Consider the following 26,704-nt stretch of genomic DNA (forward strand, 5'->3'; position numbering starts at 1 on the left):
ATGCCATAATAGAAATCAGACTGAATGAGTTTGGACAGTTCTACTTCAGGTTACGATAAATAATGATGTCTGAAATGTACACCTACTTCATGGAATTATTAGACAATAGCTACATGAATTCGACATATTATTAAATCAAATAATAAAAACATAATTCGCTCTGGCCCAAAATAAAACCATACTTGTTTCCATACAATTGAAATGTGTTACAGTGTCCACCATTTGCCTAGTAACACATAAATATAAAAATGTTTGCATCCAACATAAAATAGTGAAATGTAACATTTATTCTATTGAACGCACTACGCACCAGCTGGTCAGGAAACAGATTGATGATATTATAATTATAACAATGAAAGCACATGTTATAGGAAAACCGACTTTTATTGAATTTCTTTTTTCTTTTTTACAGAGTTAGTTGTGAATGTGGTGCACCATGCATAATGCACAAAAAACATATGCAAGATTAAAACACCATTACGACATCAGTCTCTCTGTGTGCACATGTGTATGCTAGTCACAGAAACAGGACTCACTGTCATATGTACCAATACAATAGCAGCCTCCTCATGACAACCATTCTGTACATCTAATATTTACAAAGTTTTGTACCAACACACCTCTGATAAAGACAGCTTCAGGATGGTGAAAGTAGGGAGAGAGCTAAAAGTAAATGTCCCAAGAGTCATCTGACGTACAATCACAGATGAACTATTGCTCTTGTCTTCAAGTACAGGGAATCGCCTATCCAGAACAGACTCATTTATACACACCCCATGTGTTATTTTACTGACTGACATGACGTTTTGTACTCTTTTATCCAATTCCAAAAATAATAATATATTACCTCTCTCAGAACCCACATACACCCACACAGTCAATCATGTGCACTTATTCATCACTGAACCAGTTGCTCAACTTGTTTTAGCCTGTGCTACACAAATGGCAGTGATTGATTACTGTCCAGTATGGCTGTAGGACCCATCAAGCATTATTGCTCACCTGATCATATATGTTCCCCCCCTCTGCGACTCACACAAACAAACCATAAACCATAAATACAAGAGAGAGAGGTTCGTTTAAATAAATTAACCAAACTTAAACTCTCCCAGTCGGACAAGTTGTGTCAAGTCCACACAACAAGGCATGGCACCTTTAACAGGTCGCCAATGATGAGTCACTAAGGAAAAGCGGACTAAGTAGAAAATTCCTGGAAAATAAATAAAACTAGTACAATTCTATACACCATGAAACAGTCTTATAAATCCACTTTGCCGTTGTAAAACCATGACGAGAATAAGTCAGGCTCTCTCTATCTGAGGCTGACACACAGATCCTCTTTGGCCTTATAAAAACAAATCATCCCTTCATGCAATTTGCTTTGACAAGAAAGCACCTGCCGGAAAGAAAAATGCAAAAGAATGCAGAAAAAATTCAGCCTCTGCCATTTAGCATGTACGCCAGGCGCCCCCTGAAGTCCTGCACCTGTAATAGCATGGAAGAAGCGACACACACACATAGAAAAAAAAAAACAACAAAATAAAACGTTTGTTAAAAAAACAAGGTCCACTCTGTGCATTTGAAATAGCATTTACAAAGGGAACGTGAGAATGGACATAACTGCAAGTATGCAAATAATGTTAATAAGCAGATGCATTTGATTGATCTATCCACGTGTGATAAAACATCATGCATGTCTCATTGTCGCTGTATTAATACTCAGTCAGACATGCTTCATTGTCTAGTACTCTGTCACACATTAGTGAATTAGTCTCTGCATCTCTTCTTCAAAGCAAGGCAACATGTTTCAGCTGGGAATTGGCCAAGGCCTTCAACAAGGCAGGATGTTTAACTTGGCTTTTCAGTTTTCAGTTCCTTATTCATTACTTTGTCTTCTTGCTCTGAAGTGCTTGTGTGAGTGTTTGCATTATGTCCAGTGGGAAAACCTTGTCCGTGGTCCATCAGCATAAAATGAACAAATAAATCAGGGGTCCACATATCCATAGGTCCACTCTGCCAAACCTCAGGCCAGCACTGACGTAGCAAGCCAGGTTCTGTGAACGAACATCAGTTAGACCTTATACAAACTACCAGGACCGGTTAAAGCAAGTTGTCCATTGCCCATGTCACTAACTTCATCTTCTAAAAGCCCCGATACATCTGCGTTCGGAATGCTGTCATGATAGCTGTTGAAGCTAATGTTGTCCTCCTTCAGCTCGATGGTCCAGAATGGGGCGTTCAGCTTACGGTTCTGGTATTCTCTGTAAGTGTACACACCACCTACCACCGCTAAGAGAGCAATGACAACTATGATGATGACAGCCAGGACAATGATGTTGAACTGGTTCCATGGAAGCGGAGACACTGTGGTGGTGGAGCTGCCCAGGCTGCTCAGCAGAGTTGTGGAGAAGGTGGTGAAGTGTGCTGTTGCATTGGGGCTGGAGGTCATGGTGGTGTAGTGAAACCAGTGGGTAGTGGATGAAGGAGTAGTGTGGACAACTATGGACAGGGCAAGAGAGAGAGAGAAGAACAGTTTGAGACAGCATGCATCATATCCAAATGAATTAAATTCTGAATTAAACTCCAGTGACTGTCCAGTGATATTACTGTACTGCTGCAGAATATCATTTGTGAATTTGAGTTTACTGAATGCAATGGGGAAAAAAAAAAACTTTTTAGCATGATTTGCTAAGAAAATGAGATTGTGGGCTGCATGCAGATAACCAAATTAAGCTTTGATCTGAACAATAAGCAAATTATTATTATACTTTTTTAATCATTAAAAATCATTACAAAAAAAGTTACTTCTTTGAATCAGTCTGAATGAACATCTGACTCACTCAAAACAGAGTTATTATTGAACTGTGAGTTATCATCATGTGGAAAACCGATAGAGAGAGAGTGCAAAAAAGAGTAAAGGATATGAAGAAAAAGAGAAGGGAATGAAAAAGGGTGAGAGCAGCAAAACAGTACCATGTGGAGCCCTGATCTAGTGTAATGTAGAGAACAGATGCTGCATACTGGTAGAAGGTACACAGGAAGAAGCGATTCCATCTGTTCAGTAGAACAGACAAAGTCAGACCATACGCAGTGAAAACCTACCTCACAAAACATGTAAGGTTCATCATCATCGTTATTTTAGTTATGTACAATTAAAGTATTCATTCATATTTTTCCTATTAGCTTCAAGTTTTATATTTTCAGATCTTATTTTTAGTTCATGTTTTAATAATTGTATGTGCTTTAGTCATGTTTATAAAAATATTTTTTTAGTTTTCATTTTAGGTAGTTGCCAAGGCAATTTATTTTTGTAATACATTTTTAAAAATAAAAGTATTATTATTATTATTATTTTAAATATATATTTTATTTTATGACAGCTGGAATTTTTAATTACCAAAAAACGGAAAAGTTTGAGTTTCGTTTTATGTTAAGAATAACAACACTTTATCAGAGACATTTCAGCCATTGTTGGAAAGTCAGTACCGAAAGTCATAATGTTGTCTTTTGGAGCTCCATTACTGCAGCTCCCTCTATAATGGAACGTTATCAGTGAGCGGGAACATGGTTGTTCTGTAGCAGCAGAACATCTGGAGCAGAGCTCAGACAGGCCAGAAGAGAAGGAGTTATTATTGTTGGCTGAGTGGAAAAATTGAAGAACAGTGAGTGAGGATCTGGCAAACTTACTGGAGTGATAAATCACTCTTTTCTTCCTTTCTCTTTCATATATTCACCCTGAGGTCCAAGCTTACTGTTTGGCAGCCTGAGTCAGCCTGCCTGTGGGAATGTACGGCCTGTCCTTTTTACAGTATGCCACTGATAGAATCAGCAGTGTACACAGACGGATGTTCTGAGTCAGAACTGGGTCATTCTACAACACATCATCTCTCCCCCTCTCTAAAAACCACAGTCAAATAACATGCAAATCACTTTCCAATCACCACTTAAAATAGTCGCTTAAATATATTAATATCAAAAGTTCAGGTCTTTCCTGTTCAACACGGTCTATAGCGAACGACTGGATAACATCAGCATGATGCATTTAATATGTTGCAATTTCGTAAGTGAATCACAACCGAAACTACACCAAATGCATGAGAAAGCGACTCAGTGTGTCCACGAGAAAGAGTTAATCAGTGGAATCAGTTTCAACCTCTCGATTGGTTCACTTCACTTTTCTTCGGTTCTGAAGTGCACTGACAAAGGATGGTTTCAGAGTCACAGCTTTAACTGAACTGTTGAAAGTTATATGAATGTACGTAATAAAAAAAGAATGCGAAGTACAGACGCAATAATGCGAATGGAAAAAATATATCAATAAATGATTTTTATGCAGGTAAAAAAATCACTAGAAGCTTTACTACTGCAGGCTCTCACCTTTAGGAGTGCAGTTCCTGGCGAGCGCGTCCCCTGTGAAGCCTTCTGCGCAGCGTTCGCAGTGTGGCCCCGTAGTGTTGTTGATGCAGCTCAGGCAGTGGCCCGTGTCCGGGTCACAGATCCGAGGGGAAATGCGGGGGTCTCCGTTCCCGCTGCAATTACAGGGAAGGCAGATGCTGTCGGCGTTGTAGAAGCCATCACTACACTGCTCACAGTTGGGACCCTGGTATTCTGGCTTGCACTGGACACAGAAAGGCTGGCCACTTGAGTCTAAACACATAAAGAGACAAAAGAAGTTTAAGGTTATAGACTTGATTCACTCAGTCAAAATAGAATGGATTACAAAGCAGACAGCTTCTTAGTACAGCACAGGGTATTTTCAGTAAAATAACCAAAATACTTCAGCTATGACACAGGCATCTGAACATGTTTCATTTGGCCACGAGATGGCAGAAGCTTTCTAAAGATGTTGAGGGCAGTGTGAGGAGAAACTGAAGTCTTTGTTTATATTAGCCTATATTCAGTTGTCAGATGAACTTTTAACCTCCAATCATTTTGTAAATGTTATCACAAAGTTGTTTTTTCCTTTGCATTTGATAGCAGACCAAGTACTTAAACAACAGGCAAATCTGGGCTAAGAAAAGGGCTTATGATTTCTTAAGATTAAATAAAAAAAAGTGAAGACACTCTTCCTCATGCACACAAAGAAATAAACTACTGCCTAAAGTCTTCAAAAGTACATTTCCTTCAAAACCTGCTTTTCTGGAGGATGACTGCAGATAAACAGATAAACATTTAGTCTGATAACAACTGATGTTTGTCACGTAATAGAGTGGAATAAAAAAATGAGTATATGCATACTGTAAATTTCATTTTTCCATTTCTAGTGCAGCTAACTAAAACACTACAATGTTAAACTTTTCTGTATTCCTTGGATAGAAATGTCACATGAAGGGTTGATGCTGAAAGTAGATGTTCAGTATATAGTGTGACCTGCCACTGCAATTAAAATGCTTGCAACCAGATATGATATCATAAAACCAGCATGATGATTAAATGACAACTATATATAGTGTATATAGTGCATTGTATGTGTTTTCTAAAGTACTTGCAATTGCAATGCAAGCGACAAGATTATTTTCAAGAGCAATATCACATTGTGGGACATTTCATTTTCTGACACTAAAGAAATTAGTTGTCATCTAGTGCTCATAAGAAGCGATTACATTCTGTGGAGAAAAAAAGAAGAGATGATCCAGAGGAGACCCTTTTTTTAAATCATTAATGAGCACAGCAGCCTCAACTAAACATGTTTTTCTCTCACTCTCTTTCTTTTGGCAGAAATAATTGGCATGGCCAGACAGAGTCTGTAAACTTTTTTTTTTTGCATTTTCTTCACTGTTTTTTTTCTTCTTCAGGGAGAATTTGAAGTTGCTCTCCTAAAAGCATATTTTTCCAGGATCCTTTGATGAATAGAAAAGTTTAAAAGAGCAGCATTTTTGTCGGTCATCTTTTGTAAAATTATAAATAATTAATTTAATGCATCTTTGCCGAATAAAAGTATTAATTTCTTTAAACGAAAATTGTACTGACTGCAGAATTAAAAATGACTGACTGCTAAAACTAGTAGTGTATAACATTTTGAATGACAGGATGGCTTTGCAATCACTGACAGCCCTGTTTCACCAGTGCATCTCTAAACAATAACAGTTAAGGACATGAATGCAAAATTCAAAGGGGACTGTTCCTCCATAAAAAGCAACAACAAAAAAATATGGTGCCCATTCAAATATAGATGGAAAAATACATGAGTTCAGAACTAGAGAAGGAAACGATTTTATAACCTGGCCCAATGAAGCAGAGGTAAAAGAAAAAGTAAAAGGTAGGAACTGAGGAGGAGGAGGAGGAGGAAAGAAGAAAGGTACAGTTAAAGCAAAATTATGTTGAGCCATACAAAAATAGAGAGAGAGACGCAATAAGACAGACTGTACGCAGTACCTGCTGTGAATCAAGTATATCTAGCAGAGAGGCAATTTGTGTGTTACATACAGAGCGAGGCAGTGAATCAGGGTGCTCTATGACGCTCCTATCTCCTTTTGCCCAGACTCAGCACATGCATATGGCCAACAGCAAGATATAAAACCCAAGTCTCCAGGCAGTGATGTAGATCCAGGGAATATTACACTAGAAGGACCAATTTTCCACATTTCTCAAGCATGAGGGCAATAACCATCATGGTAAGATAATGACACAATGAAAGGATGGAGAGAGGCAGAAAAAAGCCCATTTAGATATATATCCTTACAACAGTAAAAGCAAAATCACATTGGGACAAAGAGCTTGAGCTCCTCTGAACTCTTTGAACTTGAAATGATAATTTTACTACAGAACATTCACACAAATTAAAAGAACAAGAGAATGAAAGAACAAAGAGAAACAGAAAAAAGCTGAGCTGTTGGTGGACAGAGTGAAATCAATATAAACACACACAGAGACTTCTTTCGTTTGGTCTAACCTGTATGCGTTTATTCTGGAAAGTCGTTTTCCGCTTCATTTGGTGACAGCAAACTTGACAAAAAAATTCAGGAGTGCTTAGCAGTATATATGTCCCAACATGTTGGAGCATACAAAGATTTCCGGCGAAACAAAAGATGTTGCTTCCTCATGTAGCTGCGACTCGGACTCGTGACAAAAATGAATGAATTGAGGCTAGTCAATGTTTAACCATTTCATAATTGTATTGCTGGCAGAAGCTTCCGTAGTGTGCTGACTTTAACCTTGTTGCTTTTTCAGCGTCATGAGCGTACACACAGACGCACGCAACGTTTGACGCACCGAGCTCAAACAGGTATGGACATGCTCAAGGGCTTCAGTCGTTCCAACAGTTTTTACACTTCCTGACCACAGTAAGACAAGTAAAAACTCACAAAAGAAATACACACTGAAGATACAGTGAAGAATAAAGAGTGTATAATGTACCATAATATAATATAGTAACAAACTTAAATGGAGAGTAAACGAGTCAAATTAGTTATCTGCATTCTACACTACATATACAGTACAAATATATGAAGATTTCCAGTCTTAATCTTTTAACAACTTGCTACATGTTTCACCCTCTCAAACTCTATCGCAAGGGTGGACATGAAGAAAATAGCAGTGGCAAACAGCAGACATTTCACAGACTGCTGAATCAAAGTCAAAATGATAGCAACTGACACGGCATGGCAGATAACAAGCCAACCAGTGCTAGGTCATTTCCAATGCAAATTCAGCCAGCATATGCAAATCAAACATGCATTTCACTAACGAAATTGAGCATTGGCAAGGAGAGCAGAGAGACTCTGTTCTAAAGGTTCCACTTGTGAAGAAAAAAGACATTCCAAATTGCTGGAGAAATATCAGTTGAGAATCTAAACTACACTCACATGCCAGTTTAATGCTACAGTGACTATGTAGCTTTTAGCAGCTTTCTGCTAATTCACTGTAGTGTACCATTTGCCATGATAACTTAACTTAAAAATGACTATTAAAGGGTGTGTTATATAGGCTTATATAAGTTTTTATATACATAACAAAAGCATAACTTTTTTTTTTGAATTGAAGCCTGTCAATTTTGCTCTACCTACAGGGTATCACTAAATCGTGTGTTTTTGGAAACCTCAAGGGTTCTGATTTAACAAGGCACAACAGAAAGTGTCAAGGCCAAATCGCAGTAACAACAGGAGGTACTAATAAGGACTTTTTCACTGTTCAGGACAATTAATTCACTCAGTGAGACAGCATACAGTAGGTTTGTTAAATCAGACAGTGCTATATGGACAAACAGAATTACTGAAGCAAAGCAAATCCAGCTACATAGAGAGATCAAATAACTGACCTCAGAGTGTTTCCACTACACGACTTGAATTCAGAAAAGCAACTTCAAAATCTTTTACATGCTGATGCATAGACTGCATAAAAATAAAATAAAAACTACTTCAGATACTGCAGCATTCCAGTGAAACTACAAGACACAATGGCTGCTGTATGACACCTATCTACTGTGTGTATCACTGCACCCATGGAGGCCCTTATCCTTCTGACAATATAATGACAATGCATCCTCAGAACATTTATTTAGTTATTTTTTATGTTGTAGCCATTTTATAGAAAAATTTAGGCACTCAAGGTCATACTGTATCGTAAATATAATCATAGCCTCTTTGCTTAAAAAAAAAAAAGAGTAAGTGCAGAGCAAGGAATATTTTAAAATGTAATTTATTCCTGTGATGCAAAGCTGCATTTTCAGTGCCAGTCTTTCTTCACTCTTCAGTGTCACTTGATCCTTCAGAAATCATTCTAATATGCTGATTTTATGTTTACTAAACATTTCTTGTTATCACGATTAAAAACAGTTGTGCTACTCATATTTTGATGAAAACAGGGATAGTTTTTCCCCACAGGATTTCCACTTATTTGAAATCTAAATCTTTTGTAAAGCATTTATTAATTTCTTATCTCTCTGAGGATATTAAAACTGTATCTACACATTATAGTGAAATTTTCTATGGCAGGCTGGCTTACACAAAAACACAATCCTTTTAATACTATACTGTATGTGGCACCATGGGAAAGAAACAAACTAGCATATTTACACTCAGCATTGAACACTGGCATGAGAGTTTGCTGTGATGAGATCTAAGCAAAGAGCTTCTGGCTGTGAGTGCTGAGAGATGCATCCAGACTGTAGATGACCACGGACACAATGAGAGGAAGAGAGAAAGAGTCCCTGAGCACCGGTCGGACGGTGACTAAAACTGGACTACATAAGTCAAACAGGGGTTGTGTTATGAGCGGTCTTCTGCTCCCACTCTCACACTAATACTGAATATTGGGTGTTTGATTTCACAGCTGTGCTTTAAATTTGATCTTTTAAATGATGATATCACACCATCCCAGAGCAGAAACCTGTAGTGTTAATAATTACACTGATCCTATCTTTATGATGAGGGCAATTAAAACATCAGATGAAAACTTGATAAAAGAACCATTCTGGCTTTGATCCATCACATAAATCTTAAAAGAGCAGTATAATGTTTGCCAAGACACAGCTTCAAATCTTGCATTTGGGTTATGGCACTGGCACTCGTTATACAGTAGCAGTTTGTTCTTCAAAAACACAGCTACAGTAGGACAGGAAGCGTGCAAACGGGTGCAACTGCTCACCTAGAGCTACATCAGTCTCTCAAATGCTGAGACTTGAACCAGCAACCCTTCAATAACAGCAGCAGAGCTAATGCCTCCCATGGTGAAATGTCGGATGTAAACTAATGATCTAAGCCATGTGCTCTGCTCTTGTGCTGACCTTTACAGCAGCACATGCGTGAATTAATCACTTTTGTCCTCTTGCTGGTGCTTGACATTACGATATATTTCCATTGTTTAGATCCTAGTAAAACACAGTTCCCCCAGTAAGCACTACAGAGACATCCAGTGAGCCTGCAGTGTAATATAGAGGCCGGCTGATGGTATTTTCAGTCTTCAGGGAGTTATGTTAATAAAAGTGTGGCCTTGATGAGTAAATGAGGAATTCATTTAACACTGGCGTGCTCCCCTGTACCTCATCAGGCTGCATCATCAGGGATTTAGAGGCAGAATAAAATAAGGTCTGTCGTCTAATCAGCCACTGTCCTGACTGTGCTGGTTATTAGCATTCATTACCATAATCACTAATCCTCAAAAGCTGAACCTGTAGTTCCCATTTCAGTGTGGGCCGCTTTTGGGATACAGGCATGATAAACACGCTCTCTTTTTTCACACGGTTTTCTCATTACAAGAAGCCTTACTTTTTGATTGAGGAGTCAAGCCACATTAATTATTCATTAGCTAAGTTTTGTCAGAGGATGTATAATCTCCAAATGTTGTTTATTAGTTGCTACTCCTAATCAACAGCAGACACACTGGAAAAGAGGGAGAGGTAGAAAGTGCTCTGGCAAGGCATGCTGGCTTGCTCTTAAATCACATGTACAGCTTCTATTATATGTGTGCTTTGAGTTATGCTGATGAGCCATACATATAACTGGGAACCAACTGACAATTCTAAAATGTATATGTATTTAATAAATGATTTCTAGTTTACTTGATTAAGAAAGGCTCTATCAGGAAGAAAAATGTATGTTCTCCAGTTGCAAACAGTGCTAATTCAGTTGCAATGCTAAATACACACCAAGAGCTAAGATGAAATTGTTTACACAGCTGTACTTCTATTTAGTAGAATAAGACAACAATGGTTGTGCAAATATGAATGGTTAAGATATTACATGCTACGTGCTGTTGAATACTTATATCTGATTGGCTGACGAATGTTCTAAGGTGTGAAATTATTTTCAGGGAAAAGCATGGTTAAAGTAGTTAAAGGCAGGTCTTGACCACATTACATGTCCATATCACTTCACCTAATGAATTCAGTTATTCCAAAAATCTGTGCAGCCTAAAACAGTGAAACCAAAACCACAACGACATGGCCAAACAAATAAATATAGTGAACTATCTAAATATAGTAAAGCGTTTTAAGGACTAGAACCTGCCGAATGTCTTGAAATACAATATATACGATAACCGTAGAATAAGTGGACTAATTGATTTAGGTCCATTAACTGATATATTGATATATAATAATGTACTCCGCTTCACATTATGGCCACATCACCACCTCGGGTGTGCATTATTTTATAATAATACGGCCAATTATACGGTCAATTATTCTTTACCTGTCATCTTGGATAACAGTTGTCTGAAAAACTGTTAAAATAAAACAGAATGTGAAATACAAATTCTTAATAATAATTTGTTAATTTAATTATTTGTAAGTTGTATTTTTTTATATTTTGTAATTTTGCAAGTTTTGTAAAAAAAAAAAAATTATATATATATATATATATATATATATATATATATATATATATATATATATATATATATATTTTTTTTTTTTTTTTACAAAACGTGACTGGAATAACTGCTGCTGAAAATGTAGCTTTGCCATAACAGAAATAAATGACATTTTAAAATATACTAAAACAGAAAACTTGGTATACTGTTTAGTGTATTTTTGATTAAATAAATTGATAAATAAATAAAGCCTTGGTTAGGAAAAAAAATCTTACCAAGACCAAATTTTGAGTGGTAGTTAATAATAGTAATAAAATAAATCTTAGTTTTAATTTTTATTTTTTTCATCTAAAAATAAATTTTATAATCTTTAAAAATAATCTTTACTAAAATAAAATAAAAAATAAAATTTTGATAGTAATTCTTATAGTGCATGTTATAATGTTTCTCCTGTTACGCAAAACAGCAGCTACACTGTATGGCTGCATTTGTGATGTACACCACTGTATTATCTGGGAACACTGAACACACACCTGCCCTTTTGCTGGTCCATGTGGTATTTATCCATTGTCAGGTCCTACCTTACATCAGCTTGCAAGGCTGCAAGAACATTGCTGCAGTCAGCAAACCCAGGAACCCCTCCACACACCAACAAAGAAATATCACACAATTCCTCACAAACATGGCAAATAAAATCAGCCTAGAGAGACAGAGCACTGCAGGACTGTTTAAAACACTTTCTGAATAAGACACCAGAAACTCCCCCATTCATTCACGCCTTTACAGTACATTTCATAAACATATCCTGTGAGGGTTTAGTTCAGAGTGGAGGCCCATAGAGGAGAGAAAAAAAGTTTCCAGTTTCACTTTCACTTAAAATAATCCTCTCTTCTCTTAAAAGTCTCAGTCCACCCACCCAGAAATTCAGACAGCAGTAGCTTGGCCAGAATGATGCAAGACACATAATCCAAAACAGATGAGAGCGGGGTACTCCACGTATCCCAGATGTGGAAATCTCCTCTGAATTTCCTACAGCAGTGGCCAATAAGAGCTTGATAATAAAGTTAGCAGGCTATGCTATCGTGGGCTACACAAGCCTGACGTGCATGTGGGAAGGACTCACCGAGCTCACAGCTGCCTGTGGAGGTGACGCTGGAGCAGGGGCAGGGGATGCAGGGCTCTGCCACAGGAGAACCAGGCCTTCGGTAGAAATTATACCTGCACTTTTCACAACTGGATCCTTCGGTGTTGCCTTGGCAGTTCTCACATTTGCCTGAAAGAACAGGGGGAGGGAGAGAGGGTTGAGTAAACAGACACACAGCTGTGACTGACAGGACTTTGGTCCAGTAAGGTTGAAGAGAGGGAAACCAAGTCTAAACAAGGTAGACATAACAAACCTGGTTATATTAAAAAATAAAATTTTGAAATCAAGCAAACCTATACATCTAGTGAGCGTGCAAGACTGCAAAACATGAAAAATAGGAAAGAACTTCCTCAGAACCTCCCAGAGCATGTGTAAACTTTAAAACACTAAAAGGGAGCTGTGAAAACACATTAAAACTTTAATGAGTTTTTTTGTATGTGCCAATGATATTCAAGTGAACTCTTTACGGGTTCAGTGGTTTGAAGGGCTTTTATTTAATTGATTTGAAATGGTGTTTGAAAGCCAAGTATAAAGGGAACATTTCAACAAGCGATTGCATAATCACAGAGGAAGTACGAGAAACCACACACACACACACGCATTGCATGGCATTCCTCTGATTATTATGCAACAAGCTCAACCTAACATGTGCATCAATAGTGCAGTTTCTAATTGGGAAAAGTGACCAGAGGTGATGAATGAGTCATGATTTCCTTCTTGGAACCTGAGAGAAAAAGCAAATACACTATACAGGAATAAATGAGCGGGATGAAACGGCAGAAGAAAGACTGAGTGAGGATTGAGGTGTTGTTCTGGAGCTGGAACAGGATCTAACAGCGTTTTCACATGCGACAGTGATCCTCTGATTCACATGCTGATGAACACCTGTGCTACTGATGTCCAAAAGAGATTTCTCTGTTTTACAGCAACCTTCTTGTTCTTGCTGTTCTTTTATGCCTTTTTTTTAAACAAAGCAACACTTCTGGCCCAAATCCTGTACATAAAATATGTCTTAATGTCACTTTATTAGATATCAAACTACTACAAAGAAATACAACAAAATATGATTACTTGTGCAGCTCTACTTTATACATTTAGCAGATGCTTTTATCCAAAACAACTTACAATTGAGGAGCATAAGCAATTCATCACATTCATACATTTTTAATTGCGGCATCAATGTCCAAATACGTTTTGGGACCGCTGCAGTGCTCAGTAAGCAATTACCTCAGATAGAGAAAGATTAATGACACAAATTAACCAAGCAACAGTCAAAATGAAAGAAAAACTGCATTGCACAGGTGTAGGCAGCAACACTAGAAATCAGCTGACTATGAGTTTCTGTACAGCTGTCATCATCATGAACATTTACGCTCGTTTGATCATCTCTGCATGATAAAGAATGCAGCCTTTGTGTTTTTGCACAAGATGACAAAATCTGAACTGACTGACTTCATCACATCAGACACAACAATATCATAGACAGTCAGGCAACGAGGTGACTTATTTTTCTTCAGGATCATTTGTCTCATCTGCCACTTGCTGTGCAGTCAAAATATAAATTACTTTTCACAAATACGCTGCATAACCAATGTAGATTTTAGTTTTTCCTGAAGAAATGAGTGAGTGATGCTTGGCTGTTCGAAATCAACAACACAATGCCATTGTTCAAAAATCATTTTCTAATATATTTTTGTTCCAAGACACAAGTCTAACCTCACTAAGATTGTGTATTATTCCTGTCTGCAGTACAAACATTCTGTGTGCCACTTCCTTAAAAAGTAGTACAAACATGTTGTGCATGAATTCTCTATCTAATCGTTTTAACATATTCAATCATTCAATTTATTTAATGAAATATGATCAGCATCGCACATATGTAGCTAGACATTCTAAAGAGAGTCACACACCGGACGAGAAGCACAGTGCCACATCTTTAATATTCAAACACATTGTTTTCTGGGAGTGTATGCACACCGCCGGCACCATTCGGTGTCTGTACGCGGAGCCCAGCTACGACACACGGCGCTGTTCAAATTCAGAGCGACATCTGCATAATTTTGTATTAAATAACATCATATTTGTTTCAAATCGTTGTTTTACATTATACCAAAATACCACTGCTGCAAAATACTACTTACAGTTGTATAGCTTTAATAAAATGTAAACATATATAATTAAATGTATAATAAACAGAGTCCTTTTAATATTTTATTTTTTTCTCTTGATACATTTTTACATACGCAAAATATTTTTCTTTTCATTGAGCAAACAAATCACTATTGGCTATTAATCACTATTAGCTATAGCATAAGAAATGTTGAAATTGCTTATAATAATACAAAACAATGCTAATAATTGATGAATAGCAATCTAGCCTAATATGAATGCTAATGAAAATCTGAGATTAAATTATAACACAGATTATTTTCATTAATTACCGTTCAAAACTCAGATTTAAAATATTAATAATAAATGAAGTTAAAACTCACTCATCTTGCTGCTCAGAATCTGAGAAATTGAACTCATGAGTATAGAATGTGTGCGTCCGGTGTGCGATACCTTGAGTTGTCCTAGATGCGTCGCCGCGCTTCTCGTCCAGTGTGCGACCCTCTTAAGACATACATATATTATTGTCATCCATTTCTTTTCCAGCAGGACATAGCCTCTACCCACGAAACCAGGTATGATTTCAACCAAGGTTGTTCTTTCTCTTCATCTAAACATCTTTTGGAGTTCTATGTAGAACTTTTCCTTGAAACTAAATGCATTTTAAAAGCGATGTACAAACACGACTAACTTGATTTCAGAAAACACCACTAATTAAGAGTATAAATAACTTTTAAACAATGTAATTATTTAAAGTTACTTGAATTAATCTCAAAATATACACAAATATCAGATAAAATCACAATATCCTGGGTCAGTGGATGACTTTAAGCATCTGTCCATCTATTGACACAAGGCAAGAGCCTGAAAATCTTCAGGGATGAAAGCAGAAACATATTCCTAAAGAACAAGATAAAGCAAACACTACAGAGCTCCAATTCAGGGCTGTAAGCACACAGATCAAAGAGGCTGTGTATCCGTGTTTGAAAAGATGGGCTGCTGTCAGACCCACTCAACTGTGTGTGTGTGACTATGTGTTTTTCCACTGGCTCTCCAGGGCCAGACAGTAAAGCAGGAGCAGGATCATTAGTGTTCAAATGCTGTTCCCTGTATTGAAGAAGGCTGTGTTTCCACAGATGAAGCCTTATGCAAACAATCCCCCCGGTCCATCTCTAACTCCTCTTTCGTTTCATAACAGGAGACTGACACAGGGGTCAGAGGGAGCAAGGGCAGAAAGTCAGGAAAACAATCAATGATAAAGTATTTACATTAACACGATAGCTGAATCAGATGAATTATCATGAACAGAATATATGCAATGTTTCCTACAGTGTTTTGCAGCCTTAATAAACCAACAATACTATTAAAATACAATTTATTATAATAAAACCTATTTGTGGATGTGTATCTTTAACTAAAAACCACACACATTTAGTCAGTGTGTCAGATGATAAATAGTAATTGCTCTCACAGACTGAGCATGTAGTTTGACTGATTCAAAGTCATTTGTTTCGTCTTTTTGACTGGCTGATCATTTAACTGGCTCATAGCTGGTGGTTTGTGAATCATACATACTACACTGGTTGCAGTGTAGCAAGCAAAGACAATACAATAGAAAGAGTGTTATCTGTTTATTGCTTTGTATTGCTGTGTGCGATCTGGTCGGTTTTATCTCATCACACTCAATTAAGCCTGAAAACGGTCAACTTAGCTCAAATACAACTTCTTCGGCAGTTGCAGCACTGTTACTGAATAGACGGACAGGATACACTGGTGAAATAAAGCTGTTAATATACAGTGTGAGTCCACAAATCACCATTATGACGCTGGCTAGGAAATCACTGAACTGGGAGGAGGAATAACGAGCCGCATTAATGAGTTTGAGTGTCGTTGTATGCATGAGATGAAAATCAAACACATGCATAGCCTGTAAATAAGTAAAAGTTTGTTTGCTTGTTTATTTCTTTCTTAACGCCATTCCAGCATTTATGGCTATGTTCATGTTGAGAACCAGTTACACAAGTCAATCCACACACAAGTCTTTTCTTTACACACACGTCCGGGACAATTTAGAATGTTCAATTAACCTAATTAACCTAAGGACACGTGCCTGGACTGAACACCTTTAATGGGTCAGATTAAAGAAATCGGAAAAACACGGAGCAAAAGCAATGCACATGTGAAATTACCCAAGTGTAGTTCATTGTCTGACAGTGAAATTGGATAGACTGGGTCTAAAACTATTAAATTGTTTTTGGTAATTGAAATAAAGCTGAAATAAAATATTGTACATTTAGTAAACCCATATTATTACACTACAAACTTACCTTTAAAAAACTAAAACGAAAATGGGAAATCCTACCTCTGCAATTAACTGAAATAAATGTAAGTTTAAGAACTGATATACATAAAACCAAAACTTAAATAAACATCAATTAAAGCGATATATAAATAAATAAAAACAAAAAAGCCTAAATGACAAAAACACAACAAAAATAAACAAAAAAAATAAATAACTCAAAATATAATAAAATAAGCAAATTCAAAACATCAATAAATATTATAATGATATTTACATTATACAAAAATAACAATAAGTCAAAATCAAAACAAACAATAAGACAAAGTATTACACATAACACATTCAATTCAATAGTAAAGCTCTTGCACAGACCAAAGAGTGAAGGTTATCCATAGACAGGGTTTTAGATAAATCAATAGCAATGGGCAAAATACTCTGAAATGCTTCACAGTCCTGAAGCAAGGACACAATCACTCTTCAAGTCTAACTGGGATTGTCTGAAGATCTCAAGAGGTGTAATGTTGGATTATTCCAGTGGAGCAAATGAATGTCAATCACAATACAATGAATTGCATGAATGATTATGTCGAAAGCAATGTTAAGGTCCAGAAAAGATTTTAGAGTTCACAGACAACAAAAAGATCTTTAAAGACTCTTAGAAGAGCAGACTCTATACTGCGACATGCACTGAAAACTAAAAAAAAAAAATATTTTTTTTTTTTACTGTTTGAAAGTGAAAATGTGTTTTGGAATGAATGGAATTGAATGGATCAACACTGTAGTTACAAGCTGTATGGAATAATTTCACTGATCAGGCAGCTATTTATTGAACTAAACACAGCTTTGTTTGAAAACTTAGTGAGAGAAGTACAGGCCACACCTGCTAGATTTAGTCAGCACAGAAAGTCCTCATGTTTGAGAGGTCTGTAGATAAATGCACAAAGCCTGAGCTCGACTGTTCAACTTAAATCTAAAATAAATTTCAACATATAATCAACAGCATTTGTTACAATTTTAAAAGTCTTGTGGTTAATCCCCCAACTTCACCAGAAGACCTGAGGGAGCTAAAAATATAAATGTTTATCATGCTGTTGACAAATGTGACCCTGGACCACAAAACCAGTCATAAAGGTATTTTTTGTTTTTTAAATTACGATGTATACATCATCTGAAAGCTGTATAAATATTTTTTTTATTTGTTATAATAGGACAATACTTGACTGAGATACAACTATTTGAAAATCAGGAATCTGAGTGTGCAAAAAATCTATATTGAGAAAATCGCCTTTAAATTTGTCCAAATTAAGTTCTTAGCAATGCATATTATTATCAATCAAAAATCAAGTTTTGATATATTTACAGTAGAAAATTACAAAATATCTTCATTGAAAATGATCTTTACTTAATATCCTATTAATTTTTGGCATAAAAGAAAAATCAATCATTTTGACCCATACAATGTATTTTTGGCTATCGCTACAAATATACCCCAGTGACTTACTGTAAAGCCCTATTCGGACGGGACTAGTTTTACAGGGGGTCGTTAGAGAAATCTGAGTTTCACAGGCGTACTTGGTGATTTTAATCCCGTCTGAATCTGCCACGTCTGTGTTTTTCTCACACAACCTCTGTGATAATTCCAGAGCAAATTACCTACCGTTTTTCAGCAAACTCAGTGAAGATTAGAAAACTAATCCCGTCCGAATGTGAATGTCTGTGATTGCCGGTGATATTTTATTTCACAACGCGTTTCCTTGTGTGTTTTGGCCAACGTGAATTACCGTAGATAATCTTACCGCGCGGATGTTTGATATATTTGCTTAGCGGCAAATAAATTATAATAAAAAAATAATACAACTAATAAAATCAAGAGCAAGATCGCGTAAACTGTTAATACCGGCTATTGTAATATCAGCATCAGGTAAGATTACTCACGTTAATTTATGCACTCAGTTACATAATGTTTTAATTACATTTAATAAAAAAAAAAGAAGGAAAACAAGTTAAACTAAAGGAACCACACATTAACATGGTTTTGTTATACTAGCCATTTAGTATTTATTGTGTAATAATACTAATGGCAATCATTCTGAATGAATGCAATGCACGCATACAGAGCGCTTGATCTCTGTGACGCCCAGATGCACAAATCAGACCCTCCCACCTCTGTAATAAACATGGAGATACTAGTCCTGTCCGAATTGGTACATGAAAATCACAGACGTCAGGTGGTAAGAATCGAAACTCAAACGTAGTTTAGAAAACTAGTCCCGTCCGAATAGTGCTTAAGACTGGTTTTGTGGTCCTGGGTCACAAATGCCATATCAAATACAACTTGCAGTGAATGCTTTTTGCATCGCAGTGAACAGGAATGTAATTTTGAATTTTGAAGATGAAACATCTGCTGCTGACATGTAAAGTGAATGCACCAATGTACTGACAATGGCTGATCTGAGAAACCAGGCAGGAAACAGGATTATTTCAGGTCTAAAGGGTGTAACAAGAATGAATGAAATGTTTAAGCTAAGAATGGTGAGCAGAAAAGACCAAAGAAAGACAAGATACACATTCAGATGTCCTGGTTCTCCTCAATAGCTCAAATTGTGCTGAACTAATGTAACAATATCCCTTCGTCTCACTGCAAGGACATACGACTGGCAAGATTCACTGGCTCGGAGGCACTGGTTGGGACAGTTTGACTCCTGCTGTGGTATCTGACGTAATGGCAGAAAGGTAATGGAGGCTCTCCGTGCTTGTCTGCGTATGTACATTATTGGCTTTTAGAAAGCATAGGGCATGCTGACAGGAACATTAAACACTGCTGGAGTGGCACAAATGGATGCTAGGGAAAAAGCACAGACAGCTATAGGGACAATGCATCAAATATCAAAAACAGACAAAAAAATATATATATATTAGATGTAAGGCTTCTGTTCCAAACTGTCATTATAAAAATTATGTTCCTACTTAACCAGAATTTTGGGGAAAAAGCTAATTCTAAAGGTAACACTTGCATACTGAAAATTAGAAAATTATATCAGACTGGTAAAGCGAACACTGAACAGCAAAATATCTGACAGAAAATCAGCTAATGGAAAGAGAGAGTGAAAAAATACATCAGCCAAATGACACTTGATGGATTCTTGTACAGCAATGCTCAAACCTCTCATCAGCCTTTGCCACAAAAAGGAAATAAGGACAAAAACAGATTCTGAACGTGATCTGACATAACAACATGTCTTTCCTAAAGAGATAGTTCACCCCAAATATGCAAATTTTGTCATTATATATGAACCCTCATGGTTTGCGAATGATGGGGTTTTTAATGATATGAGGGGCGAGTAAATGATGACACAATATATATATATATATTTAAGAGAAAAGCCTTTAAAAACACAGTGAGCGATTATTGGACAATCTTCATTACATATGAAAACTGCCTGGAGGATACAGAAAGTATCTGAAGACTGGGATTTTCAAATTAGAGTCCAGGGACCCACTAGACTCAGGGAGGGGGTTTATTCTGTACTAACCCAGGCTCAAATACATACCTATACCTATATTTTCAAAACTCCAAAATAGTACATATACCTTTTTCTTTATATTGATTATAGGGCATATTATCAATAAATAAAGACAAATTTTCATGCAATTCCATTTTTTTCTCAAAACACATTTACCAGACTGCATTGAATCATCACATAATCAGCTCCATATGTATTCCACTCACTGGACATTTCACTTTGAAAGTATGTTAAACGTGCAAGAAGCCATGTAATATTTTGCAGAAATGAAGCCACAGGCACATATTTATAAAGATCCCGGGTTAGAAAATAAATCCCTGCCTTTACATTTTAGAAAATAAGTTTGAAATCCCCTGTGTGTTTGAAAACTGAAGCGCTTGTGTGGTGAGAGAGATACAGTATGGGTTAAAGCTCTGCAGTGCTGTCAGTGCATACAGCAGCAGGAAGTGCTTATGTGCAGCTGATTAGTGAGAGTGATGACATGGCTGCTGCGCATCAGCATCAACACTCGTCTTTGGTTACTGCAGTGGACTGACATAACAAAAGCCTTTTTATATCCTTTATATAAATGGTTTATAATTTATAATAGGAACAGTCTCTAGGGGCAACAAAGGCGGTGTAAGAAACAATGCAAACAATTCTTGTGATATAACAACAAATATAATGGAATTGGAGGCTTGTCATATTAATTTATTTTACAGTAAAATTACAATTGTTAATTTTTATGGCTTTCTTCAGTTTCTTGCTTTCAAATGTTAAACAAGCTTTTATTTTGACGTATAAAAGCGTTTGGACACCTTAAAGATTTTCTCTAATGTCCCAAACTCATTTAGACACTCAAAGACACTAAATTAAAGGTTCATGAGCTCCTTGCAAGTAACACAATGGCGCATGCTACTCTAAAGCATGCAGAGCATCAGATTGTACACTCTTAGAAATCAAGGTACTTCACGATGCCATGGAAGAATCATTTTTGTCTAAATGGATCCATAAAGAGCCTTTAACATCTGAAGAAACTTTGTTTCGCAAAAGGTTCTTTGTGGCAAAAAAAGGTTCTGATTGTTTTAAAGATACTTTGACTGAATGGTTGTTCTATGGCATCACTATTAAGAACCTTTTACGCACCTATATTTTTAAGAGTGTATACTTTATTTAAAACGCAGACCATGCAATTTGATAATTGGACCAAATGGTGAGTAATACTCCTTTATATACTAACCAACAACCAATTTTTTACTTGCATTTGGCAATTGACAGGTGTTGAATTTTAAACTGGCTGACAGCTGCTAGATGTATTATTGGTGAATTATTATTAGTACACTAGCTATTGTAGTGCTGTCAGAAACAATCCGTTCATTTAAAACAAATTAATTTTGTGTGTGTGTGTGTGTGTTTCTTCTTCAGTTTGTTTAGTAATTGTTTAAGGACATGTGTCATACTTCCCAGGTTAGGAAATGCTTAAATCTGTATACCCTGTACATACAGAAAAAATACTCAGATCTGATCAATGTATGTTTTTAGAAAATTTGCAATCTGCACAGTAAATGACCATTAATCAGCTGATACCATTGATTAGTCAATGCATTACTAGTTAAATCCTTGCAAGGGGCGATCCGTGAACATACACACTTAATCTCACACTTAATCTAAATTTGCTCCAGGGGTTCTGGGATTTGCCACTGTAATAAATGTACTTGGATAAAAGCATCAGTTATATGACTAATTAGATAGATAACAGGAAGTTTCTGGAGATTGAGGTTCAACTACACTCCAAACAGAGATCTCTGTGTGATAAATGAATGCAAACAGTGTTCTGGCTTCTTTTACTACTTTTGTTGTGTGCATGTGGGTGGCTCACCTGTCTGTGGGTGGCAGTAGCTGCTATGATTATTACATTGGCATGGTTGGCACCCAGTGCTGTTCGCCCGCGAGAAGCCTGGGCGGCAGTCATGACACTTGTCCCCATGCACTTCACTCTTGCAGATGCACATGCCTGAACTGCCAGAAAAATACAGAGAAACAGTCATGGAGTTAGAGAGAGTTACAGAGGCACAGAAAGAAAGACACATTGTTCCTTAAAAAGCGTACAGTATCCTTCCAAAGCCAGACCCAGAGAGGTTACAACCTCTGTCCACATCAAACACCAGGTTTCCTGTGAACTGCCAGAATAGCTGCTCCTTCCCATTCATCACATGTTAATAGAGTCACTCCATGAAAGCTGAAGCAACATCTGTTAGAAGTAATACTGTAAACTAGAGGCGTAAAAACATTGGGATGCATTGATCTTTGATGAAAATCCAAATTTATCAATTATAGTAACACTTAGGCATAAATAATATGAAATAGTGGTTCAATGGATCACTAATCTCTTGTTTCGGATCACATTACGGCTTTTGATTCAGGACCCTATCATTCACCCGGCGCAATGTGACACAAGGTTAGGGGTGTGCCGATCACAATTGGCCGATCGTTATGTGCATCTCGTCAGTAAAGCCGGTTCTCTAATCAGCGGTAAATTCCATCAGGTGCGTGATTTCACATCTAGCAGCTGTTACTACACAGAGCAATTGTTAACTGAGAAGCTGCGCAAATCCACATTAATTTTCAGCGTTTATTTGCGCATCTTCTTAGTTAACAACGACTCAAGATGTAGCGCAAGTGTGTTTGCTCGTTTCAGTCCGGCACTGTCCGCATTTTCCCATCCAGCGCCATGTCGTTTAATTAGTAAATGCATTTGTGCCTATTTGTGCGCCCATGGGCGTGCTGGTCTAAAAAAGAGGTGTGTCCAGGGGCATTGCTATTTTAAGGAGCTGAAAATAGACATACTCTCCATAGACCACAGACCAACTCAAACCTGGTCTAAAGTCTAAAATCAATGGCGCAATATTTTTTTGTTGGTAGAAAATGCACCTCTGGGTGGTTTCACAGTGCACTTTAACTTATTACACACATACAACATACCAAATATTAAAAACAAAAGGATTACAGTGTAAAAGAATATTATTGTCTAAGCTAAATAAATATAAAAATGTAATGATGGATAGTAATTGCGTGTATTCGAATTAGGCTACCTATTTGCAATTCAGCATATTACTACTTATAATGATGAATTAAATTCTACTTCATCCCACGCCTTCTTCACCTCGGGAAGCTTTGGTGGATTCTTGCATGTCCCGTAGATGATCTGCTCACGAGCTTTAACTGTGCGCATGAGCAGATCGGTTTCATGACTCGAGAAGCGTTCAGCTTTTCCGCCAACAAATTCCGCCATGTAAATAGCGATCCGCCATGGCGCGAGCGCATCTCACTCTTAAAGGGAATGGGAGATGACACACTGACTGGTGTATTGAACTTTACTCCCATTACTCATTAAGAAAATAGGGGCAACCCATTCCAAAAATGCGCCCTGGGGCACGGACCGTTTTTCCGTTGTTAAAATAGCAAAAGTAGATTTGGACACGTCCTGAGTGCACCTGCGTCGTGCACTTTAAACTTTGCGTTTAGGTCGTTAAAATAGAGCCCTCTGACTGACTGACAGACTGCAACAGTTAGAGCTAAAAAACTTTGTTTGTGTTCTACTGAAGAAACAAATTCACCTACATATTGGATTCCCTGGCGGTTAATGACTTCAATTTTTCATCAAATTTTCATTTTTGGGTTAACTATCCCTTTAAAGAGACAAGAGAACAGCCAGTAAAAATAAGAACAAATACACAAATTACAAGCTTAGATAAATTCTACAGAATGTTACAAATAAAATAAGGATGGTAGTATTAAAATACAGAAATTTAATAATTCGGGAAAATAACACTGCAGAGTTTTCACTGTATAAACTAAATACAGATTTTTTTACAGCTGTTTTATTGTTTGATGATCATTTATTATAGCAGCAGTAATTATAGGATGCTGTCCCTTTAAGACCTGATGCACGGATACGATATTATGATACACATTAAGTTTGATTTCTTTCTCAGCTGTTTTCATTCACTTGAGGCATAACTGACTGTGTTTACCTGAATGATTGTCGAGATGGGTATTTTGTCATAATTATTTGTCTATATGTCTGTTTAGAGGATTAAGAAGAGGATACAGAAGAGGATTCAGTTCGGTGTTCACGCGCCCTGTGAAACGCATGTGCGCCCTTCATGTGTGTGTGTGGCCTGTGCGTGCCAAACTGTAGGACTTGGTCCGTACGGATCACAGATCAATTACAATATGTTTAACCACTAATATGAAATGACTAAGGTTTACAAAACAACAAATACCTAAATGTATTTGATTTGCATTGGATTTCGCAGCAGGTAGGATACTGTACACCAGACTCTTTCCTGTCCTGGGTTATATGAAAAATGTCATTAGTGCCTGTGCTTGTAATGCAATTTCTTTGTACTGCTAGAAGAGAAACAGAGAAGGGTAAATATGCTCTACATTAGAAATTAAAGTGTAACAATATCAGAGCATTTAAAATGAAAAGGAACCGAAACTCCCTGAGATGAGAAAACTTCTGATTATACTGTTACACACTTCAGACTTTTGAAGCGCAAATGAGAAATGCAGAAGGATGATTTCTTCTGGGAAAGGCTTGTGAAACCTATGAAGATATATCTGCAATTATTTTTTTCACACAGACACTCACACTCAATTCACTCTCAGTAACTTTACTCTCCACATGTACAATAAGAAGTTCAGAGTAATTAGACTACTTGTTATTCTGACTGATGCTGAACTCACAGTTCCTGAGATAAATAACGCTGACATGTCGGTTCTGTTGAACTCAACCTCTTAAATCAAATCAGTATTCCTACCGGTTCCACTAGGATACATAATTTAGAGCAAAAGCCACTACACTAAAATTAATTTTAAAAAGCACATAACAACTGCAACTAGACCTAAGACCATGTGTTTCCCAAAATATTATCAGGATTTCTGCAGACATTTTCGCTTACCCCACCATATAAACAGGAAGTATTCAAGTAAATAAGTAAACAAGTAAATAAATACATGCATGCATGAATAAATTAAATAATTCAAAATCACATTACTTCTGGCCAACTGTTATACACGCATTCATGAATTGAAAAGTGGATTACCATTTTTTATTACATGGTATTTGAAGTATCAACTTTAAGTGTCCCATCAACTTCTGGGGACAGCATGTAAGTATTGAGCAAATTAAACTTTTTTTGGATGCACTACACACACTCCCACAAAATCATGCCTCGTCACTCCATGTCTGCATTGTTTGCTAATTGCTGACATGCACAGCCATTCATTAAAACACACTTTAAGAATGAAAACCCTTGAGCTATGACTTAAGACACAAACTAAATGGTCAAATGTCTTGATGTGTTTTTTTTTATTACTGGATGAAATCTGTTGAAGTGCAATGTGCAAAAAGAGAAGAAGCGATTGAGTGGGAGAGAGAGAGAGTAAAAGCAAGCATCATACAGAGCAGACCCTGTGTGCTGAGAAAGAGCATCTCAAAGAACTTTCATTCTGCCTCTTTAAGCTGTAAGCTGACACCATGATCCTCCACAGCACAAGTCAATAACTTTGATGTTTGGCCTCACAGCCATGTCTAGAGAGAACTGAGCCATGACTGTAACCCATCTAATGTCTAGGAAGAAAAAGAGACTCATTTGAGAAGCACACTTCTGTCATGGGCTGTATAATGTCCTGTGAATTTCAATGAATTTCAATGTCTTCCCAAAATAAGTAAATGAGTCAACCAATGTCTACTTTTTGCTCAGTAAATGACTATCTTCTCTGCTTTCCTAAACAATGGAAGATGGAGAATATATTTCAAAAAAACCCTCTTGGAAACCAGCAAAACAAAAGCAACACAAATGAGATGTTCCTACCGAAAACAAAAGGAAACATTAAAAATGCCGAATCACACAATTTAGAACTGCACTGGTCGCAAACTCAAGCTCTGAAAAACTGGCGAGAATACACTAGCCGACTTCACCCTGAGGCTGTAAGAATGTTGAGGTTTCCCTGGCAACAACACCTCAGATCACCAGAAAGTACCCCACTGTGATTTAACTGAAAGTCTATTACAGTATAATCACCAGGGCAACAATTCTAAGAAAAGACAAGCATTTACCATGCTGTGTAAGCAAATTTAAAACCTTTCTTAAATAATGCGGCCTTTGCACTTGTCAAGATTAATTAATGAATCGTTTTAGCAAATTGTGGAAATGATGATGGCACAATGGCACAGCATAGTTCCTACCCACTCATTATGGGGAAAATAGCCAATATATATTAACTATTAAAAAGCTGCAGTGCAATTATTTGTGAATCCTCACACTGTTATTGTGCATCATTATACTCATGTTGGTTATTAAGGGAAGTGCTTTTTTAATGAAATCC

At 36.9% G+C, this 26,704-nt stretch overlaps 1 protein-coding gene across 1 annotated transcript in view; it reads right to left on the reverse strand.

Moving 5' to 3' along the window:
- Positions 1-365: 365 nt before the first annotated feature.
- The window catches only part of si:dkey-220k22.1 (multiple epidermal growth factor-like domains protein 9), a 74,181-nt gene continuing 47,842 nt past the window's right edge, over positions 366-26,704 (reverse strand). Inside the window, exons 3-6 of the mRNA XM_052555874.1 lie at positions 22,188-22,327; positions 12,374-12,523; positions 4,378-4,647; positions 366-2,499 (exon numbers count right to left, since the gene is read on the reverse strand). Of these exons, the coding sequence (XP_052411834.1) occupies positions 2,072-2,499; positions 4,378-4,647; positions 12,374-12,523; positions 22,188-22,327 (988 nt within the window). The 3' untranslated portion in view covers positions 366-2,071. The remainder of the gene's footprint in view (positions 2,500-4,377; positions 4,648-12,373; positions 12,524-22,187; positions 22,328-26,704) is intronic.

This window comes from Carassius gibelio, chromosome B5, assembly GCF_023724105.1.
Source record: "Carassius gibelio isolate Cgi1373 ecotype wild population from Czech Republic chromosome B5, carGib1.2-hapl.c, whole genome shotgun sequence".
Taxonomy (NCBI): Eukaryota; Metazoa; Chordata; class Actinopteri; order Cypriniformes; family Cyprinidae; genus Carassius; species Carassius gibelio.